The sequence below is a fragment of the Danio aesculapii genome, chromosome 4, assembly GCF_903798145.1.
Source record: "Danio aesculapii chromosome 4, fDanAes4.1, whole genome shotgun sequence".
NCBI lineage: Eukaryota > Metazoa > Chordata > Actinopteri > Cypriniformes > Danionidae > Danio > Danio aesculapii.
Window position 1 is genome coordinate 59,666,476 of NC_079438.1, and position 18,476 is coordinate 59,684,951.

At 36.3% G+C, this 18,476-nt stretch overlaps 1 protein-coding gene across 1 annotated transcript; it reads right to left on the bottom strand.

Moving 5' to 3' along the window:
- Positions 1 to 1,070: 1,070 nt before the first annotated feature.
- Positions 1,071 to 16,701, bottom strand: LOC130223454 (transmembrane protein 181-like). The gene is given in 16 exon segments (XM_056456291.1): positions 1,071 to 1,898; positions 2,700 to 2,766; positions 4,299 to 4,331; positions 4,334 to 4,387; positions 6,232 to 6,314; positions 6,713 to 6,764; positions 7,145 to 7,247; positions 9,728 to 9,785; positions 10,576 to 10,667; positions 11,759 to 11,815; positions 11,817 to 11,890; positions 12,249 to 12,348; positions 15,474 to 15,554; positions 15,707 to 15,838; positions 16,180 to 16,304; positions 16,618 to 16,701. Coding segments are annotated over 15 exon segments (1,167 nt in total). The 5' UTR covers positions 16,276 to 16,304; positions 16,618 to 16,701; the 3' UTR covers positions 1,071 to 1,813.
- Between the last annotated feature and the right edge of the window lie 1,775 nt (positions 16,702 to 18,476).

Consider the following 18,476-nt stretch of genomic DNA (forward strand, 5'->3'; position numbering starts at 1 on the left):
CACACCCACAGAATCACAAATACACAATCACACACACACAATCACAAATACACACCCACAGAATCACAAATACACAGTCACACACACACAATCACAAATACACACCCACAGAATCACAAATACACAATCACACACACACAATCACAAATACACACCCACAGAATCACAAATACACAATCACACACCCACAATCACAAATACACACCCACAGTCACACACCCACAATCACAAATTCACACCCACAGTCACACACACACACAATCACAAATACACACCCACAGAATCACAAATACACAATCACACACACACAATCACAAATACACACCCACAGAATCACAAATACACAATCACACACACACAATCACAAATACACACCCACAGTCACACACACACAAAATCAAAAATACATGCACACAAACACACACACAATCACACACACACACATAAACAGTCATACAATCACAAATACACACCCACAATTACAAATACACACAACCACAAATACACAACCAGCCGCACACACAATCACAACCCACATCCACACAAATACACACACGCAATCACAAACACACACCTTTAAAAACACATACACACACACGCACATGCACACACACACACACACACACACACACTCTCACTGCCGTGGTCTTCAGTATTCCAGCATGACAGGAGCTGGTCAATAAAGCACAGGATCGAGCGGGTTCTAAAAGCAGCTGTGTGTGTTTTATTGAGTGTTTCCTCCACAGCTGCTCCTGTAAATGATGAACGTGTGGAAAGGCACAAAACCCAGAAATGATCAACACTAATGGAGCAGCGCTTCAACAAACACACCGCTCTGCGTCTCACACTCCAGGACGGGCTTCAACACAAACAACCCTGCAAATGAGTTCTGACCCACAAAATAATAAATACACAAGAGGAAACATGTCTACAGGCACAATAATCAAAGAAATCGCCAGAGGAATGTGAGAAAGGAGTGTAAAACTGTACAAAAGAAAGTGGAAAACAAGCAGAATTACAAAAGGAAACTCACATGAGCACAGCGGATCTCAATATTGGCAAATAACAGCTCAAATGAGCCTGGAAATATCAGAAATATCTGCACAAAACCTCCTCAACTCTAACCTGATGGCAAAAAACATGAAGGAAACATCAAGTGAATGCTGCCAAGAGATATGAAGGTTATATTTCAGTCCAAAAGCTCAATAAAGAGAATACATCTCTGCTTATTTCAAGCATTTATATTATTATTATTATTACTCAAATATTTTTATAACATTTTATTATGTAGTAGTTTATAACTCTATAATACATTTAATTTATTACATTTAATCCTTATTGATTATATAAAATAAATGATCTGCATGATTTTTTGCATGCTTATTTTTTCATAGCGCCGTTACGTTACATTAGAGTTTCATTTCAAGCACTGGGATTAATGCAGTGAAATCTACAACTAACTAGATTTAATACTTGTATTCATTGTTATTGTACAAATAAAAGGTATAATTTAGATTCCTAAATGTAATGCATGCGAATACAAATGATAAATATTTTAATTTCCTGATGTAAATGTGACAGAATAAAGTCTAAAATATATATATAACATCTTTCCTCTAGATATGATGTTCTTGTTTTCCCTTTGAGCTGAAATATAACCTGTAACGTGCACATTCACCTGAACAGTGTTCTGATTTTCCTCCATCAGATGTGTGGTTTACTGACAGATCCACATCAGGAGTTACATTCAACACCACAGCTTTAAAAATAGACTTCTGGCCTGTATATTTACACTCAGTTTAAGACACGGGATTCAGTCGCTGTCGCTCTCGTCCTGGTATTTGGCCGTGGCTTTGATGGCGCGTCCGTTTTGAAGAGGCATTTCCTCATAATCGCTCCTGCAGAGAAACACACACACACACACCAGCGTCAGCGTCTGAACAACACTGCGACTGCACCAAATTGGAAATAATCTGATATGTTTTGTTTTTCTGTGATATGTAGAGATGAGTTATTAGCACATCTGTGGAATTTGATTGTTTCCAAAATGATTTCCCAACATAAGTTTACACATAATAATTTATTGATTTATTTACTCATTTTCTGATTTATTAATTTATTATTGTTTATTTATTGTAAAGAAAATAATAACTAGTTTAAAATATCCTCACCTTTTTCAGGAAGAACACTATATAACTGCAGGTCAACTGTGTTTAATTATAATAGTCTGTGCTAGAGCTGCACGATCGTGGAAAAATGAGGCATTGCCATATTTAGTTTTGCTCTGTTAATCATCATTGTGGAAATATTAAATAAAATAAAAATTGCAGACATCAACTGTGTATAATTTCATCAGATGACTTGAATAGCTCAATTTGGAAAGACTTCATTATTGAATACTGACTGGGATGATATCACAGGATAATTCATCTGCATAACATACAGTATTTATATTTATCTGGAGAGTGCTGCTGTATTCATTTAGCAATCATTTAATCATTTAGCAACTCAAATGTAAATAAACAACACTGCGTAGTCTTCATTGCTTAAGAAATTAAATGCAATTAATCTTTGTAATAAAACATCATCATTTCTTTTATAATTATAGTTTCCTCTATTAAGGTTAAACTCCAGAATGCGTTTCCCGGTCGACTTTATTCAACATTTAGGACAATTGAGTGTGATTAAACTAGACATACCCGTAAATCACTTCATCATCAGAGTCATTGAGCATGGAGAACGCAGGATTGTCCTTCAGCTGTGAATCTGGAAAAAACAAATCAATTAAAAAAAAAACACACATATGAGACCATTAAACCACTCATAAGAGTCCATTCAATGAGATTTCTGCATAACCTGAAAGATGAATAGATTCACATCAGTGATTTTAAAACATACAAACACTGTAATGTTGCACTGAATATGTAAATTAATGTCTGAAAGGGGCGGGGCTGATGATGTCATCAAAACATGAAAGCTGCTTAAACAGAAAAAAAGTTGATGCAGAATTAAACTTTTTTATTTTAATAAAAATTCTTGATAAAAAAAAAATATATATATTATAAAAAATAGAAATATATATATATATATATATATATTAAAAAAAATATATATATATAAAAAAAATATATATATTTATTATAAAAAATAGAAAATATATATATATATATATATTATAAAAATAGAAAAAAATATATATATAATATTATAAAAAAATAGAAAAAAATATATATATATATTATAAAAAATAGAAAAAAAATATATATATATTAAAAAATATATATATATATTATAAAAAATAGAAAAAAATATATATATATATATTATAAAAAATAGAAAAAATATATATATATATATTATAAAAAATAGAAAAAAAAATATATATATATATTATAAAAAATAGAAAATATATATATATATATATTATAAAAAATAGAAAAAAATATATATATATATATTATAAAAAATAGAAAAAAATATATATATATATTATAAAAAATAGAAAAAAAAAATATATATTTAAAAAAATATATATATATATATATATATATTATATATTATAAAAAATATATATATATTAAAAAATATATATTATTATAAAAATATATATATATTATAAAAAAAATATATATAAAAAAATGTATATATAAAAAATAAATAAATAAAAAAAAAAATATATATATATATATATATATAAAGCAGCTGTGTGAATTAAACTCTCAGCAATGCATTAGAGTAATCAAAAATATAGAGTATTTAGAGCAGGGGTGGCCAAACTTTTTAGAATAAACGGCCAAAACCAAATATTGAGAGCTGAGGCTGAAGACAAATATACCAAACTATATTCCAGTACATTTGCTATGGGTAATTTCCTAATTTATTAGAAAGCATTACTCTAAATCATATGAACTAATGCAGTATAACATTAGAATGATACCTATTGCAATAAAAACAAATCACATCTATAACACAGTGGAGCTCAGCTAGTCCTGCAGAATCTGCCTTTGCCTTGATTTGTCCTCTATCTGTCAGGTGACCATACGTACATTTAAACTAAATCTGATTCATTTACACCATTTAATTGAATCATTTACTTTCAGTAAGCTTTAAACAAACAAACAAACAAAAGGTGCCATTAGATATGAAATGACAATCTCTAACGCTCCCCATCATTCTCCCTCTAATCTCAGATGGCATGGTGGGTCAAATCAAAGGCTCCCATGGTCCAACTTTGACCCGCGAAGCCCTAGTTTGGGCATCTCTGCTATAGAGCTCCAGTAAGGCACAGATCCACTCACCGTAAAGAGCGTTTTTGGAGGGCGAGTAAACAACGCTAGTGTGTAGAGATAGAAGTTCAGCAGACCGTAGAAGGAGAGAAACTCAGCTGGTGGAGAACAACATTCAGGACAATAAACTACAGATGAAGACACAATACAATACATCCTGCTTTCAGTTCGGCGGGAATAATGCGAAACAAATGTGTTAAATTATAAAAACTGTTGTTATTATTATTATTATTATTATGTCTACAGAACAAACCACTGTTATCAAACCACTTGCCTAACTAACATTAATTTGCACTTTTGTTAAATTGGAAAGAAAACTGTTGGATAAACACTATTAGATATTTTAAAACACCAGCACTTACAGCCAAATATACAAATAAGTCTCCACAATGCTGGCGTAACTGCAGATGCAATAAAGCAAACCATTATCATATACTTTGGGAATGTATGCATGTTCAAGAATATTGGAAAGAAATACAGGAGGCTCTTGAACATCTATTTGAAAAAGATATACCTCTAGAAAGTAAATTGTTATATTTTGGCTGTGTGGATCCAGATAATAAATACCTGATGCGTGCTCTCATGGCTGCCAGCAGAAAAGCAATCACACGCAAATGGCTACAGCAAGAGCGACCAACCCTTAGTAATTGGATAGACGCAACTATTGAGATCTACACAATGGAAAAAAATCCCTTTTGTCGTCAATTTAAAGAAGGATATATTCCTGAGGAAATGGAGGAAATGGGTTGAATATATTTTAGTTAGAAGACCCGACTTTGTGGCTATAAATGAATAGATGTTGTTCTGATAGATAAATATATGCTAATGTCTGTACATGTATACGGTTATACTTATTCATATTACAATGTGTGACATTCCCACGTGTATAATGAAGATGGTCAGTTGAGATTATTCTGGAAGGAATTATTATGACATGTGTTCTTACCCTGGATGTAAATAGTGCTTTACTTTCTGCTTATTTTTGATTACTATATTTATTTGATCTTTTTCTTATCATTTTTCTTTTTCTTCTTTCTTTATGCTGTTTTTCATTTTATATCTACACAATTTGAGTACTGCTGTGTAGTAAATTCACCTGACAATAATGTACGGATTTTTTACACCACTTAAGTTCAAATACTGTGATACCAATGTACCCTGAAACGCTGTATGATTGTACTCAATTAAAAGTTCACAATAAACATAAATTATAATTTGCACTTTTGTAATAACTCATTTATTTAGTCTTCACCTGATGGCAGCACATAATACTTAAAGAGTTATTAAAACTATTATATTCAGAAATGTGTTGAAAAGGATCTCAGTAAAACACTTGGCAACAGGGTTCATACGGTCATGGAAAACCTGGAGAACTCATTGAAATTTGACATGGCATTTTCCAGACCTGGAAAAGTTTTGGAAAAATCATGGAAATTAAACAAATATCTGTAAACTTAAATATAGGTCAGTTGCCTTTACTTCCTTTCTGTCTTGGCCAAAACACATGGTCTCACATTATGAATGCTGTGTAAGCATTCATTCATTCGTTTTCCTTCGGCTTAGTCTCAATTTCAGAGGTGGCCACAGCAGGAAAGAACCGCTATGTTTGAGCATTATCTAAATAAATCTTTCCTACAACAGATATCAAAAACATCTAACTAAATAGATAGTTGTGTGTTTTAGGATATGCTATAATACATTTAAACATGCATTGTTTTCTATTATTATTTACCATGTATACATAGACATCACATTAATCATTAGGTCATGAAAATTCACCTGAATGTGCTGGAAAAGTCATGGAATTTTAGTAGTAAACATGTATGAACCCTGTGGCAAATCATTAAAACTGAATTAAGATTTCACAGGAGGTCTAATAATGTTGTGTTCAATTGTATTTGATTATCTCCAGCATGCAGAGACAGTAGAGGCCGTGAAAGGATATAGTTCTGGTAGTGAGTTGAAAGTTCAGCTACAAAGTTGTCTTGCAGCGCCTTGGAGCCGAACCGCAGGTAGAGGATGAGCACACTGAGGAGACAGGAGGAGGACATGAGCACACACACCTGATCATCAACACACACACCTGTATGTGTATAAATATGTCTGTGTGTGTGTGTGTGTGTGTGTGTGTAAATATGTCTGTGTGTAAGTGTGAGGGTATAAGTCTGTGTATAAATGTGAGTTTGTGTGTAGTGAGTGTAAGTGCATGTGTATATGTGTCTGTCTGTATATATTGTGTATGTGTGTGTGTTTGCGTGTATAAATCTGAGTGTGAGAGTTTACTTTATGTGTGTGTGCGTATATACACATCCATTGTGTGTGTGAGTAAGTCTGTGTAGAACGTCAGTGTGTGTTAATAGTGTATATATGGTTAGTGAGTGTGTGAGCATGCATGTGCGTGCTTGTGAGTGCCGTTGTGTGTTCACCTGATCACCAGCACCCACAGTGTCAGCGCTGTCAGGAACTTGAGCCTCAGATCTGAGAGGTAAATAAACACACATGAAACAGCTGGTAAACGTACGTGTGTGTGTGTGTGTGTGTGTGTGTGTGTGTGTGTGTGTGTGCGTGTGTGTGTGCTCTGCAATAGCCAGTCTGGATGTTTGGAAAAGTCCATGTCACCTCTATCCTGAATTAGCAGATATTCCTTCATGTATTTGTTTGTTTACTTCATTGTGCAGAGCTGATCTGGGTGTGTTAATATCGACCTGTAACACACTCACTGACTATTTATCTGCACCACTGCTTTGGGATTATTTGGATGTTGTGTTGCTTTAATTAGTATTAGTCATTTCTAATAAATAATCAAATGGTGTGTGTGTGTGTGGTGTGTGTGTGTGTGTGCACCAGCTGTGTATTACCTGAATATGGCATATTCTTCAGCTCTGAACAGGCACGGACCACCAGAAACACCAGATACAGCACATACACACACACCACCAGCAGGAAGAAGATCTTCATGCCCTACACACACACACACACACACACACACACACACACACAAACTACTACTAGCAGGTTTTAGGGAAGATACAGTGGGTATAGAAAAGAATCACCCCCCTTCAAAATAATTACATTTTGTTGCATTGTAGCCTGAAATGAAGACAGACACAGTTTTGTTTTATCTAACTGTATTTACTTGGTGCAACTTATAACACCCAACCAAAAGATATAACACCAACATGTCTGAAAAAAAAATGAACATAAAAAAACGAAATCAATGGGTTGGAAAAAGAATCACCCCCTTGTTTCAGTATTTGGTTGAATAACCTTTTGCTTTAATTACAGCCTTTAATCTGTTGGGATACCTTTCTACTAACTTTGCACATTTAGACTTGCAATATAGCCCACTCCTCTTTGCAGAACTGTCCAAGTTCAGTTAAATTTGATGGTGTCCATTGTGGACTGCAATCTTCAAGTCATTCCACAGATATTCAATGGGGTTTAAGTCTGGACTCTGACTTGGCCATGCCAGGACATTCACCTTTTTCTTCTTTACCACTGTGTGGTCAGTTTTGCTGTGTGCTTCGGGTCGTTGTCATGTTGGAAGGTAAACCTCTTCCCAATGATAACTTTCTGGCAGAGGGCAGCAGATTTTCCTTAAGAATTTGTCTGTATTTTGCTCCATCCATCTTCCTTCTATCCTGACAAGTGTTCCAGCTCCTGCTGCAGAGCAACAACCCCATAACAAGATATTTCCACCGCCATGTTTTATGGTAGGAATGGTGTTATTTGGATGGTGAGCTGTATTGGATTTCCGCCAGACATATCGTTTGGTGTTGAGGCCAAATAATTCAAATTTAGTCTCATCTGACCATATAACACTTTTTTCCATGTGGCCTCGGAATCTTCTAGGTGTGTTTGGCAAAGCTCGGTCATGACTTTGTTGTTTTTCTTGAGAAGAGGCTTTTTTCGTGCAACCCTCCGATACAAGCCACATTTGTGGAGAATTTTGATGTTGTCACTTGCACACAATGACCACTCTTTGACATAAATTCCTGCAACTGCTTCAGAGTTGTTGTAGGCCTCTTGGTTGCCTCTCTGGCCAGTTTTCTCCTGGCTCTTTCATCCAGTTTGGAGCAACGTCCTGATCCAGGAAGGGTCTGTGTTGTACCAAATACCAGCCACTTTTTAAAATGGACTTCACTGTGCTTCTAGGCATTGATAAAGCATTTGAATTTTTTTGTATCCATCCCTTGACTTTCCCTTTCCCTTGGCCAGGCCACTATTTTATCCCTGAGATCTTTTGACAATGCCTTGCCAGCCATAGTTGATGGTTTGCTTCAGTTGCACTACCTAAGGTTGAAATGCTACAATAAAGCTATTTTTATGCTGAGCTAATCAAATTGACCACCAATGAAAGTGAAATGGCATTGTGTGTTGTTAAGAAGGTGATTAGCTACATTTGATTGAGTTAACCAGTAATTTTTAGGAGGGGGGTGATCCTTTTCACAACTGAGTGATTCTGTTTTATGCTTGTTAATTGTTTTCAGACATGTTGGTGTTATATCTTTTACATAGATGTTATACGTTGTACTGAATAATTACACCTAGATGAAACAAAACTGTGTCTGTCTTCATTTCAGGCTACAATGCAACAAAATGTAATTATTTTGAAGGGGGGTGATTCTTTCTATACCCACTGTAAATCATGCTTCTTCATTATGATCAGGCTAGTATCTGTAACACAAAGTGACTCTAGTTTGATTTTGATGTATTTTACTTTAAGATCATCAGAAACGTGCTGCAAATCATAATGCGAAATACACATTTCATTACACTTTTCACCACAACAGCAGCAGTTTTCATAACATCTGAAATAAACCACTACTTATAATGCACAGTGGATGTTTAACTGTAATAAAAGTAGGGCTGCAGGATATTGGCAATATAATGGCATTGCCATATTTAGTATTTCTGTGATATACATTGAGATTTGAATGTAATTTCCTGAGATGATTTAAACAACTATATGTGGGAAGAATCCCCAATTTTACATTGATCGGGAGTGTATATGCATGAAATAAAAGAACTTTACTGTTTACTATAGTCTTACAGTATCGAGACACAGCAATAAAATAGTGAAATGTAAATAACACTGCATACAGTGGTCAACATTTAAAGTGGACCACCACAAAAATGTGAAAGAGTCCTAAAACTATTCACCATTCTTATTTTAACCAATAATCTCTTTTGATCCACTTCATTGACTACATTGTATAAATGAAAACAAGTAACCTTTGTTAAAGCTACAAATTTGATCCTTTCTTATGCCCAAATGGATTAATTTGTAATTATAATCGTAACTCAACATTGCAGATGCTGCGATGTGACTATTGCAGATTCGCACACTGTGATATCGATATATTGAGCAGCCCTAAATAAACTCTTTCTTTTTTAATCTTTTAACTATTTTATTACTTATTTAGTATTGAGAAACTGACCTGGAAGTTCTGGATGTCCACTTTATACTGATATGTAGGATCCTGCAGCTCGTTCACTCTGAACAAAACAAAATCAAATCAAATACGTCACAGAAACACACACACACACACACACACACCTCTTACAAAAGAGTGCAGTATATCTTTATTTACTGCCATGATTTCTGAATGATCACTGTAGTTAGGCCTGTCACAATAATCAATATATGGATTATCACACAACACATGGACATGAGCTCAATCATTTCTGGTGATGCAATATATATCGTCCATACATAAAAACAATTCTCGCAGCATTTCAGCTCATTGCGCAACATGCATTGTGATGATATTATTTTGTCATCCTGGCATTATATAATAATGTGTGGCATAAAGCGGTCCTAAAATGACAATAATCTCATTTATCTCAATATATTTTAGTGTGATATTTCATACAACAATAAATGAATATTGTGGCAGGTCTAACTGTAGACTGAAATAATGATACTGAATATACAGCTTTAAATCACTGTATTTATTCCATTTTACCTACAGTCAACAAAAACACTGACTTTACATTGCCAGTTAATGACATTTTACAACTTTTACTGTATTTTTAATTAATTTAAAATGTAATTAAATCACTATATTAACTTAAATTGTACCTACAGTCAATAAGAAACAGTTATTTCACACTGCAATAACATTTGACAGTTTTGACTCTATTTTAATGCAGAATGAGATCTCTTTGTGAGCAGAATGAGCTTTACTGTAAAACATTAAGGACTCCTACTGATCTTAAACACTGATAAAATAACAGCAAAATACTGAAAACCTTTACAAGCAAGATCATACTGAGAAAGTCTTACGTCTGCCAGATTCCCAGTGTTACAGCTGATAACCACAGCAGGCCCACCATCAGCAGCTTGGGCAGGTAAAAGGTCAGAAACCGCCTCTCGCCCTGCGGAGATCAAGACAAACATACTGTCACAGTTCTAGATTTGATATTTTTACAGATTTACTAAGTCATTTGTTTTTATATGTATGTTTTAAAGGTTTAGAAGTGACACTGAGTGATTGAATAAGATATTGCAGTCCAAATCAAAACACTGGAGAGTTTTGTGTTTGTGCGTCTGTGTGTTTGGATGGAGGACGACTGTGTTATTTTGCACACTCATGCTTTCATTTCTCTGTTTTTATGTCTGTCTGTTTTTCTGAATCAGTGCACACACACACACACACACACACACACACACACACACACACGCACACGCACACGCACACGCACACACACGCACACGCACACGCACACTGATACTTTTATTAATCAGGAATGCATAATCAAATGTGACAGTAAATATGTTTATGTTGTTGTAAAAATTAAACTATATTAATTTTTAATAATTACAATAAACAAAACATTCATTTTCATAATTTAAAATGCAAAATTAATAAAATACTTAGAAAAACACATGACACAAATGTAGGTTGCCAGATTGACGACACCAACAGGAGCGAGCATGCCTGACGATCTACCTTTACACTGTACGCTGCTCAGCTCATGTTTACCTTTATTATATTTACATTATTTGCTAATTAAAAACCACCTCATGTGTATTTCTATAACTCTGAATCTGCAGAATCTTCTGAGGTCACATTTTCAGCTGCGTCCACATACACAGAGCCTTCATGACTGAAATTAAATACACTGTTTTCCACCATCTGGCAACCCAGGGTGCTAGAATAGTGTTTTAAGTAGTAGTGTAAGAGGTTGTTCTTGTTGTTGTGTTGTTGTGGAGGTGGATGTATCCCCTATTTTAACATCCCAAAGTTGACAGGTATGCACTAGCATTGTTTTTCAGATAAACAATATATCCACTTAGCATGTTTCTTAAATGCCTGCAAACATTTGATGGTATCTTTATGATTTAGAAGAGCCAAAAATGTACATACAGCACCTTTAATGTAAACACATTCCAGATAATTTTGCCGTACACATTAATAACATTGGTCAATTAGTCAAGTGTGATAGGATAGAGACTGAATCTGCACCTGAACTCTGATACCGTGGTAAACACACAGCCAGAACAGCAGCAGAGCACACAGAAAACACAGCCTGGAAAAATGCATCCAGAGTTCCCGGAAACCAGCTGTTGACCAGGAACGACAGCGGGAAGAACGGGTCTGCGGCACACACAACATCACAACAGTATTATTCACAGTATGGCCATTTGCATACACTGATCTCTCATTATTCCACCATGCCAAGGTATACCCAGATTTCCATTATAGGACACTTTATAATGGAAAAATTCTGCCTTTAAAAAGACATTTGAGGAAACTTCATGCAATTAAAAATGTCTATCCATGTTTAAACACAGGGATTTGAGCTTGACTAGGGTTAATCGCGTTGCTTTTTAATGTGATATACGTGATGTTGAATGTATTTGTGTTGCTCATTTCTTACATGACCCATGTATTATGTGGTGAAACCAAAGATAAATGTCCACTTGTGGATAATAGTCAAATAAAAGCTTCTGACCGTTGTAGAGCAGCAGCAGCGGCAGGAGGATGGACATCCACTTCTGCTCGATTCCCCAATCCCTCATGGAGAACTTCCTCAGAGAGTGTGCAAACATACACTGCACGTACACACACACACACACACAATAGTCATGTTACCATACATCTATTTTTATGCACATCTCCGTCAGTCTGTCATCACAGTGCTTCAGTATTATTCTTCTATTATTATTCCCTCCAGAACTGTCTTGAGCATCTGTCTGTGCTCCCATCTCACGCCTCCGCAGTCACCGTGTTCATTGTGTTGGCCTTGGTCTTCTGAGGCACAGCTCATTTATTAGAGAACAAACACCACAGTGGAGAATCCCAACAGTGCAGCAAACTCCACTTCTCTCAGCTATATTACTGACCGCGCAGAAGGAGCTGAGGTGGTGATGCGCTTCTGTTTCTCATTAGATAATGTGAAGTCTGATTACATTAATTATATGGAGACACGTCCGAGGCTCAGACACACTCTCCCTATTCAAACTAGATTAAAGACCTATCTGTTGAGTAAAGCATACACTCAGTCCATCACTTAGGCGGGTTCCCACACAGGTTCTGCATCTTGTTGATATACACTATGAACATCAGCTACGCTAATTATTCTCTTTATTCTCCATTTCCACCTGGGGATACTCTTCCCGAGGCCCTCAGACTATGCAGCACACTGATTCAATCCAAGACCAGCGACGAGATGATCCCAATGTTTCCATATACTGGACCAGGCCGTATCCTGAGCCGCTACTGTGGTGGTCATGGAGGAGTGGAGAACATGAGACTGATTCCTGTGATGCTCCAGAGACAGACGAGTCTTCGCTGAGGCCAGCTTCCAGCCTCCGCCACTGAGACTGCAGCTCTGCACAAGACGTTTGGCCAGTGGAGAAATTAAAATGGTCGTGCCCAACTGAGCCTGGTTTCTCTCAAGGTTTTTATTTTTCACTTCCGCCATTAGTGAAGTGTTTTTCCCTCTCCGCTGTCACCACTGGCTTGCATGGTTCAGGATCTGTAGAGCTGCACATCGTTGGATTTGCTCTTCAGTGTTTGGACTCTCAGTAGTGATTATTAAACCACACTGAACTGAGCTAAACTGAACTGAACTTAAACACTACAAACTGAATTACACTGTTCCTATTTACTGTGACCTTTTATGTGAAGCTGCTTTGACACAATCTACATTGTAAAAGCGCTATACAAATAAAGGTGAATTGAACTGAATTGAACAAAAAAAAAAAAAAAAAAAAAAAAAAAATAAATAAAATAAAATCACTAATGTATTCTGATATTCCAATGCGTAAAAGCACAACTCTTAATAATGAAGCCAAGAGAATGGGAACTTTGGCTGACCTCACTGCTCAGTAGGCTTATAGGTAATATGTATACCGCGGGATCTAAAAACAGCAATGGTGTCAGTTTCAATACTGTTTCTGTCATAAAAAACAATGCACTTAAATAGGAGGCAAGTATTAAATATTAAATATTATTAATTTAATGCCTAAAAATGCGTGAGCGTGATTGTCATCACAGGACAGTGTGGAGGAAAGAGAGAAAAGGTGAGGGTAAGATGGCGAGTTGTGCACCAAGTGACCTGGTCTCGTAAAAGAACACAACCTCTGCAGTTTGGCAGTATTTCGGGTTCAACAGAAAGAGAAGGGAGACGTGGTAAATACCAACTAGAGGTCTGCATTCCTGCTGCTCATGCAGATCTCTATTACGAACAAGACAAACAGGTGACCTGAGGTCGTATATACAGTATTCAGTTTCTGAATGGTTTAGGCATAAGCCAACAGTTTGGTGACGCTGTCTGCGCCTTACATCATCATTTTTTTATTATGGACGGTAATATTGAATACCGAGGTGAAATAGGGAGGAGGTTTGACGGTATCATAATTTGGATACCGCCCAAGCCTACTGCTCAGCTTCCACACATGACTCTCAGTGCATGAATCTGTAGGCACGCCATGCATGCTGATGATTAAACTGCTTAAATGGTGATTAATGTTTTGTAATATACTCTGAGGACTATGTATCTGTTTGCCCGAGGGATTAACTCATTGTTCAATTGATAAGCATGCTCTTGAACGTAGGATTTAATTAGGTTATATGCCCGTTTCTATGAATGACCTATGCTCTGTTTCTGAACACGAACCTAGTAGTGGAGCTTTATCTATGCATGACAAGTATAAAAAGCTGAAATATACAGACCAGCTTTGCGCTTTCTGACCTATCTATATTGATCTAAACTGAGGTTGGTTGCCCTTTATTCTCAGCGGAGGATAAAGTAAGGGTTCTGTTATTTGTATTTTGTTTATTTTACTTTTTCACTGTATTTTATTTTATTAAAAGTGTATTTTATTACTTATCTTCACTGGAGTGGACATTGAGTGTGTGTTTTTTATTCATTGCCATGTCAGCAACCAAGGCTATTTTCATGGCAAGAACATTTAAATAATAAATAAACAATTAAGAACAACAAACAAATGAATACACAAGTTCAATAAGATGTTTAGTCTAAACATTTTCCTGGTGTCACTTTGCTAAAATGTCCTTCGAGTTCATTTCTGGAAGCATTTAAAGCAGGACAGTCCAGTTAAATGTGTTTTACAGTGAGGGGATTGTGCAGCACAAACAGTGAGTGGGGTCTTCATCTTTAATTAAAAAGGCGTGAGTTAATCTTGTATGTCCAATACGACGTCTGGTAAAATCACTGGATCAAATCTTAAAATGCCTTACTTTTTTTTTTTGGAGCTTTCAGTTGGATTTCAGGTAATTATTATTTTCCAATGCATCCCACTCCTCTTGCCACTTATTTAAAATGTAAACGTTGATAAAAGCTCTCCTCTGATGGAGGAATTTGGAGTGGACATTGACTTCATTTCCAGAAACCCATCAAGTTACCCTGTGTGGTAAAGTATGAATCTGATTTATTTCTTGAGCAAAACATTATAAAGATGATCCTTTAACTAAACTCTAGCTAAGAAATAAAGCCAGAGAGGGATCCTAGTTTATCTTAGTTTAATTAGGGTGATTAAATAAAGGGGATCCAGCAGAATGGAAATGCTGCTTTATTCACTAATGATTTATGAGATATTACTGTTAATGTGCAGAAATCTTTGGATGGAAACAGTCAATGTGATGCACTCATGATGACGCACTGGTGAAGAGTGAGTGTGTGTGTGTGTGTGTGTGATGTGGAGTTACCCACAGTAACTATGAAGGTCATCACCACAAACACAAAGCGGAACCAGATCTCCACCTGAGAGAAGGTGGCGTTGTACATCTTAAACTGCTCCAAAACACACACACAGAGAGAGAGACAAACGGATGATTATTCATCACAATAATAAACGGGTGATAATAGAGACTGTTCAGTAAAACAGAGCTGGAGTGTGTGCTGTTCTTCTGCATGTATGTTTCGGCTCATGCATTTCGACTCACCACAAAAGTGACATTCTTGATGTTGTCCTTGAGGTCGTCCTGCAGATTCCTGAAGCTGACGTTGATCTTGTACTGAGTGTAGTTCAGATAACCCAGATGCAGGACGATGATCTCATCACACGCCTGCTGATGCTGCGCGGACACACACACACACACAATTTATGAAGACCTGAAAGAATACACACACATGCTCACAAACACACTCATGCACACACCACGCTCATGAACATCTGAAATAACACAAGCATGCACACCCAAACACACACACACACACACACTCATAAGACCTGAAAGAACACACATGCATATGCACACACAATCACTCTCCCACACACTCACTCACAAACACGCACACACTCATGAAGACCTTAAAGAACATATACATGCAACACACACACACACACACACACAAAGATTTAAAAACACACACACATTAATAAGGCCCTGAATGAAAGCGCACACAACACACTCACAGCGGCGCAGCGCAGGCTTCTATTCTTGTTGTGCACGTTGTCACTGATGCGCATCACACTGGCGTCCTGCATCACACCCTGCAGCTCCACATTCATCCCGAACTCCCGCCAGCTGAAATCTACAACTGAATACACACACACACACACACACACGCACACACACATTAAACAAAGACGAGAGGAACAAAGATTTCAGAGAAAAGATGATAATAATGCAAACTCTGAATACTGAGGGAAACAATAATCATCAGCAAACTCTAGAAGTCTGCGCAAGACATAACCCGGTCAGAAACCATGACTGTAAGTTGTCATAATTAATATTTGTAATATCTGCATGCCCTATTGTTGCATATATCAGATTAAAGCTGGATGATGATACAGTTAGATGTGTGGAGGATATAAAGCAGCAGTTAGCTGTGTGTTTAGAGTGATCCTCACTGTTGTTCTGAAGCTGAATGATGCACGTGAGCCACAGCTGCTGGTTATAGTTGGACAGCGGCTGAGATCTGAGGTCAAACGGACCAATCTGAAGACAGAACACACACAAACATATCAGACTTACACCAGCAGTTCAAGATCGCCAGTCACTGACAGTATTGCAGAAGGCGTCCCACTTTTATTTAGCTGTGTGTAAATGACTCTACATGCTAGAGTGTGGCGGTTCAGTTAACAAACACACTGCTGATGACAGAATGCCTTAGATATAAGTGTACAACTACATTAATCGAAAACTATGCATGTTTTTTAATAGTGTGGAGCCGGGTGTAGTCGTAGATGAGGAGAGATGGCAAGTTCAAGCCTCAGATTTTAAATATCTGGGTATTTGTATTGACAGACGTCTTACTGTTAGATTGCACATTAAGGATTGCTATATGTACAGTTCAAGTCAGAATTATTCGCCTTCCTGTGATTTCTTTTCCCTAAATATTTACCAAATGATGTTTAACAGAGCAAGAAATTTTCCACAGTATTTCCTCTAATATTGTTTCTTCTGGCAGGGTACCCCCGGGATCCTCCAAATGAAATTCAAGGCTTTTTAAGACCTTTTTAATACCATTTCAGATGAAATTCAATGACAATTTCGTACCCATTCCAACAGAAGTATGAGGGAAAAATGTAAAACCTGTATAAACGTACAAGTGACTTCATATTAATTTATTTTGTGTTGTCACTTGTCACTTTATGTACACTGGAAGCTTCTGTAGCCAAAACATATTCCTTGTGTGTGAAGCACATTTGGCAATAAAACTGATTCTGATTCTGATTCTGGAACTGAATAAACATTCTATTTAACTTGTCAGTTATATTCAATACATAGGCAACAGCGTATTCGATTTTTAATAAACAAATACATTTGAACTTGGTGTTGAACACTATAGCCTTCACAGCTCTGCTGCCTTCGGTGCAATTTTTTCACCCAGACTCTCAAGTCCTGAAAGCTTCTGCTTGTGGCTTTTTCTCAACGCGTTTGGCGTAGAGTTGATGTTGAGCCACAATAAGATAGGATGTTCCTTGGCTGTGGTGGCAAAGCTTCTAATGTAGAAATTAAAGGTGTGAACCTACACTGGTCTCAATCGGTTTCAATTCGATATCCGGTGCATACAGTTTATATTTGGGGGGGGCACCAAAACAACATTACACTTCACATCTCACAACACAGGTTTAAGCACACACTGTACATGAGAAACTACATGCAAATGAGAACGCATTACGCCCATGTTTTAGGATTTTAGTCTTTGTTTAAATATCTAAATGGACTATCACTAAAATAATTACATAGTACACTCAAAGGCACTTTGATATGGTTAAAAATCGTACTTTTGAAGCGGTCACCTTAAAACTTTGGAATTATTAACCAAAACCCTTTCTGCTTTTAAATCTAGTCTTAAAGTTCATTTATAATCTTTAGCTTTTAATGCCATGTGAGAGTCTTATATTAGAGTAGTCCTTAGTTTTAAACCGTGTATGCTTGTACAGCTTTGATAAACACGTTTTTAAAAGCGCTTCATACACAAACATCGGCTTAAACTTACTGAAATAATTTACTGATCATAATGCATTTTTAAACTAGTGCCATTTCTTTTGTTAAATATTTAAAAGTTCACAAGACCTCAAAAAAGCAGGAATATCTTTAACTCATGAATTTTCTGACCCACTATTGATTCAACACTGAACTGAGTCTACAATATAAAACAATTGACAATGTGCTGTTAATAAAATTGTACCCCTGATGCAGAGTGGCTGGAACAGCTCAGACGTGCATTATTTTATAGTAATTCAACTGACTGCAGTGCGTT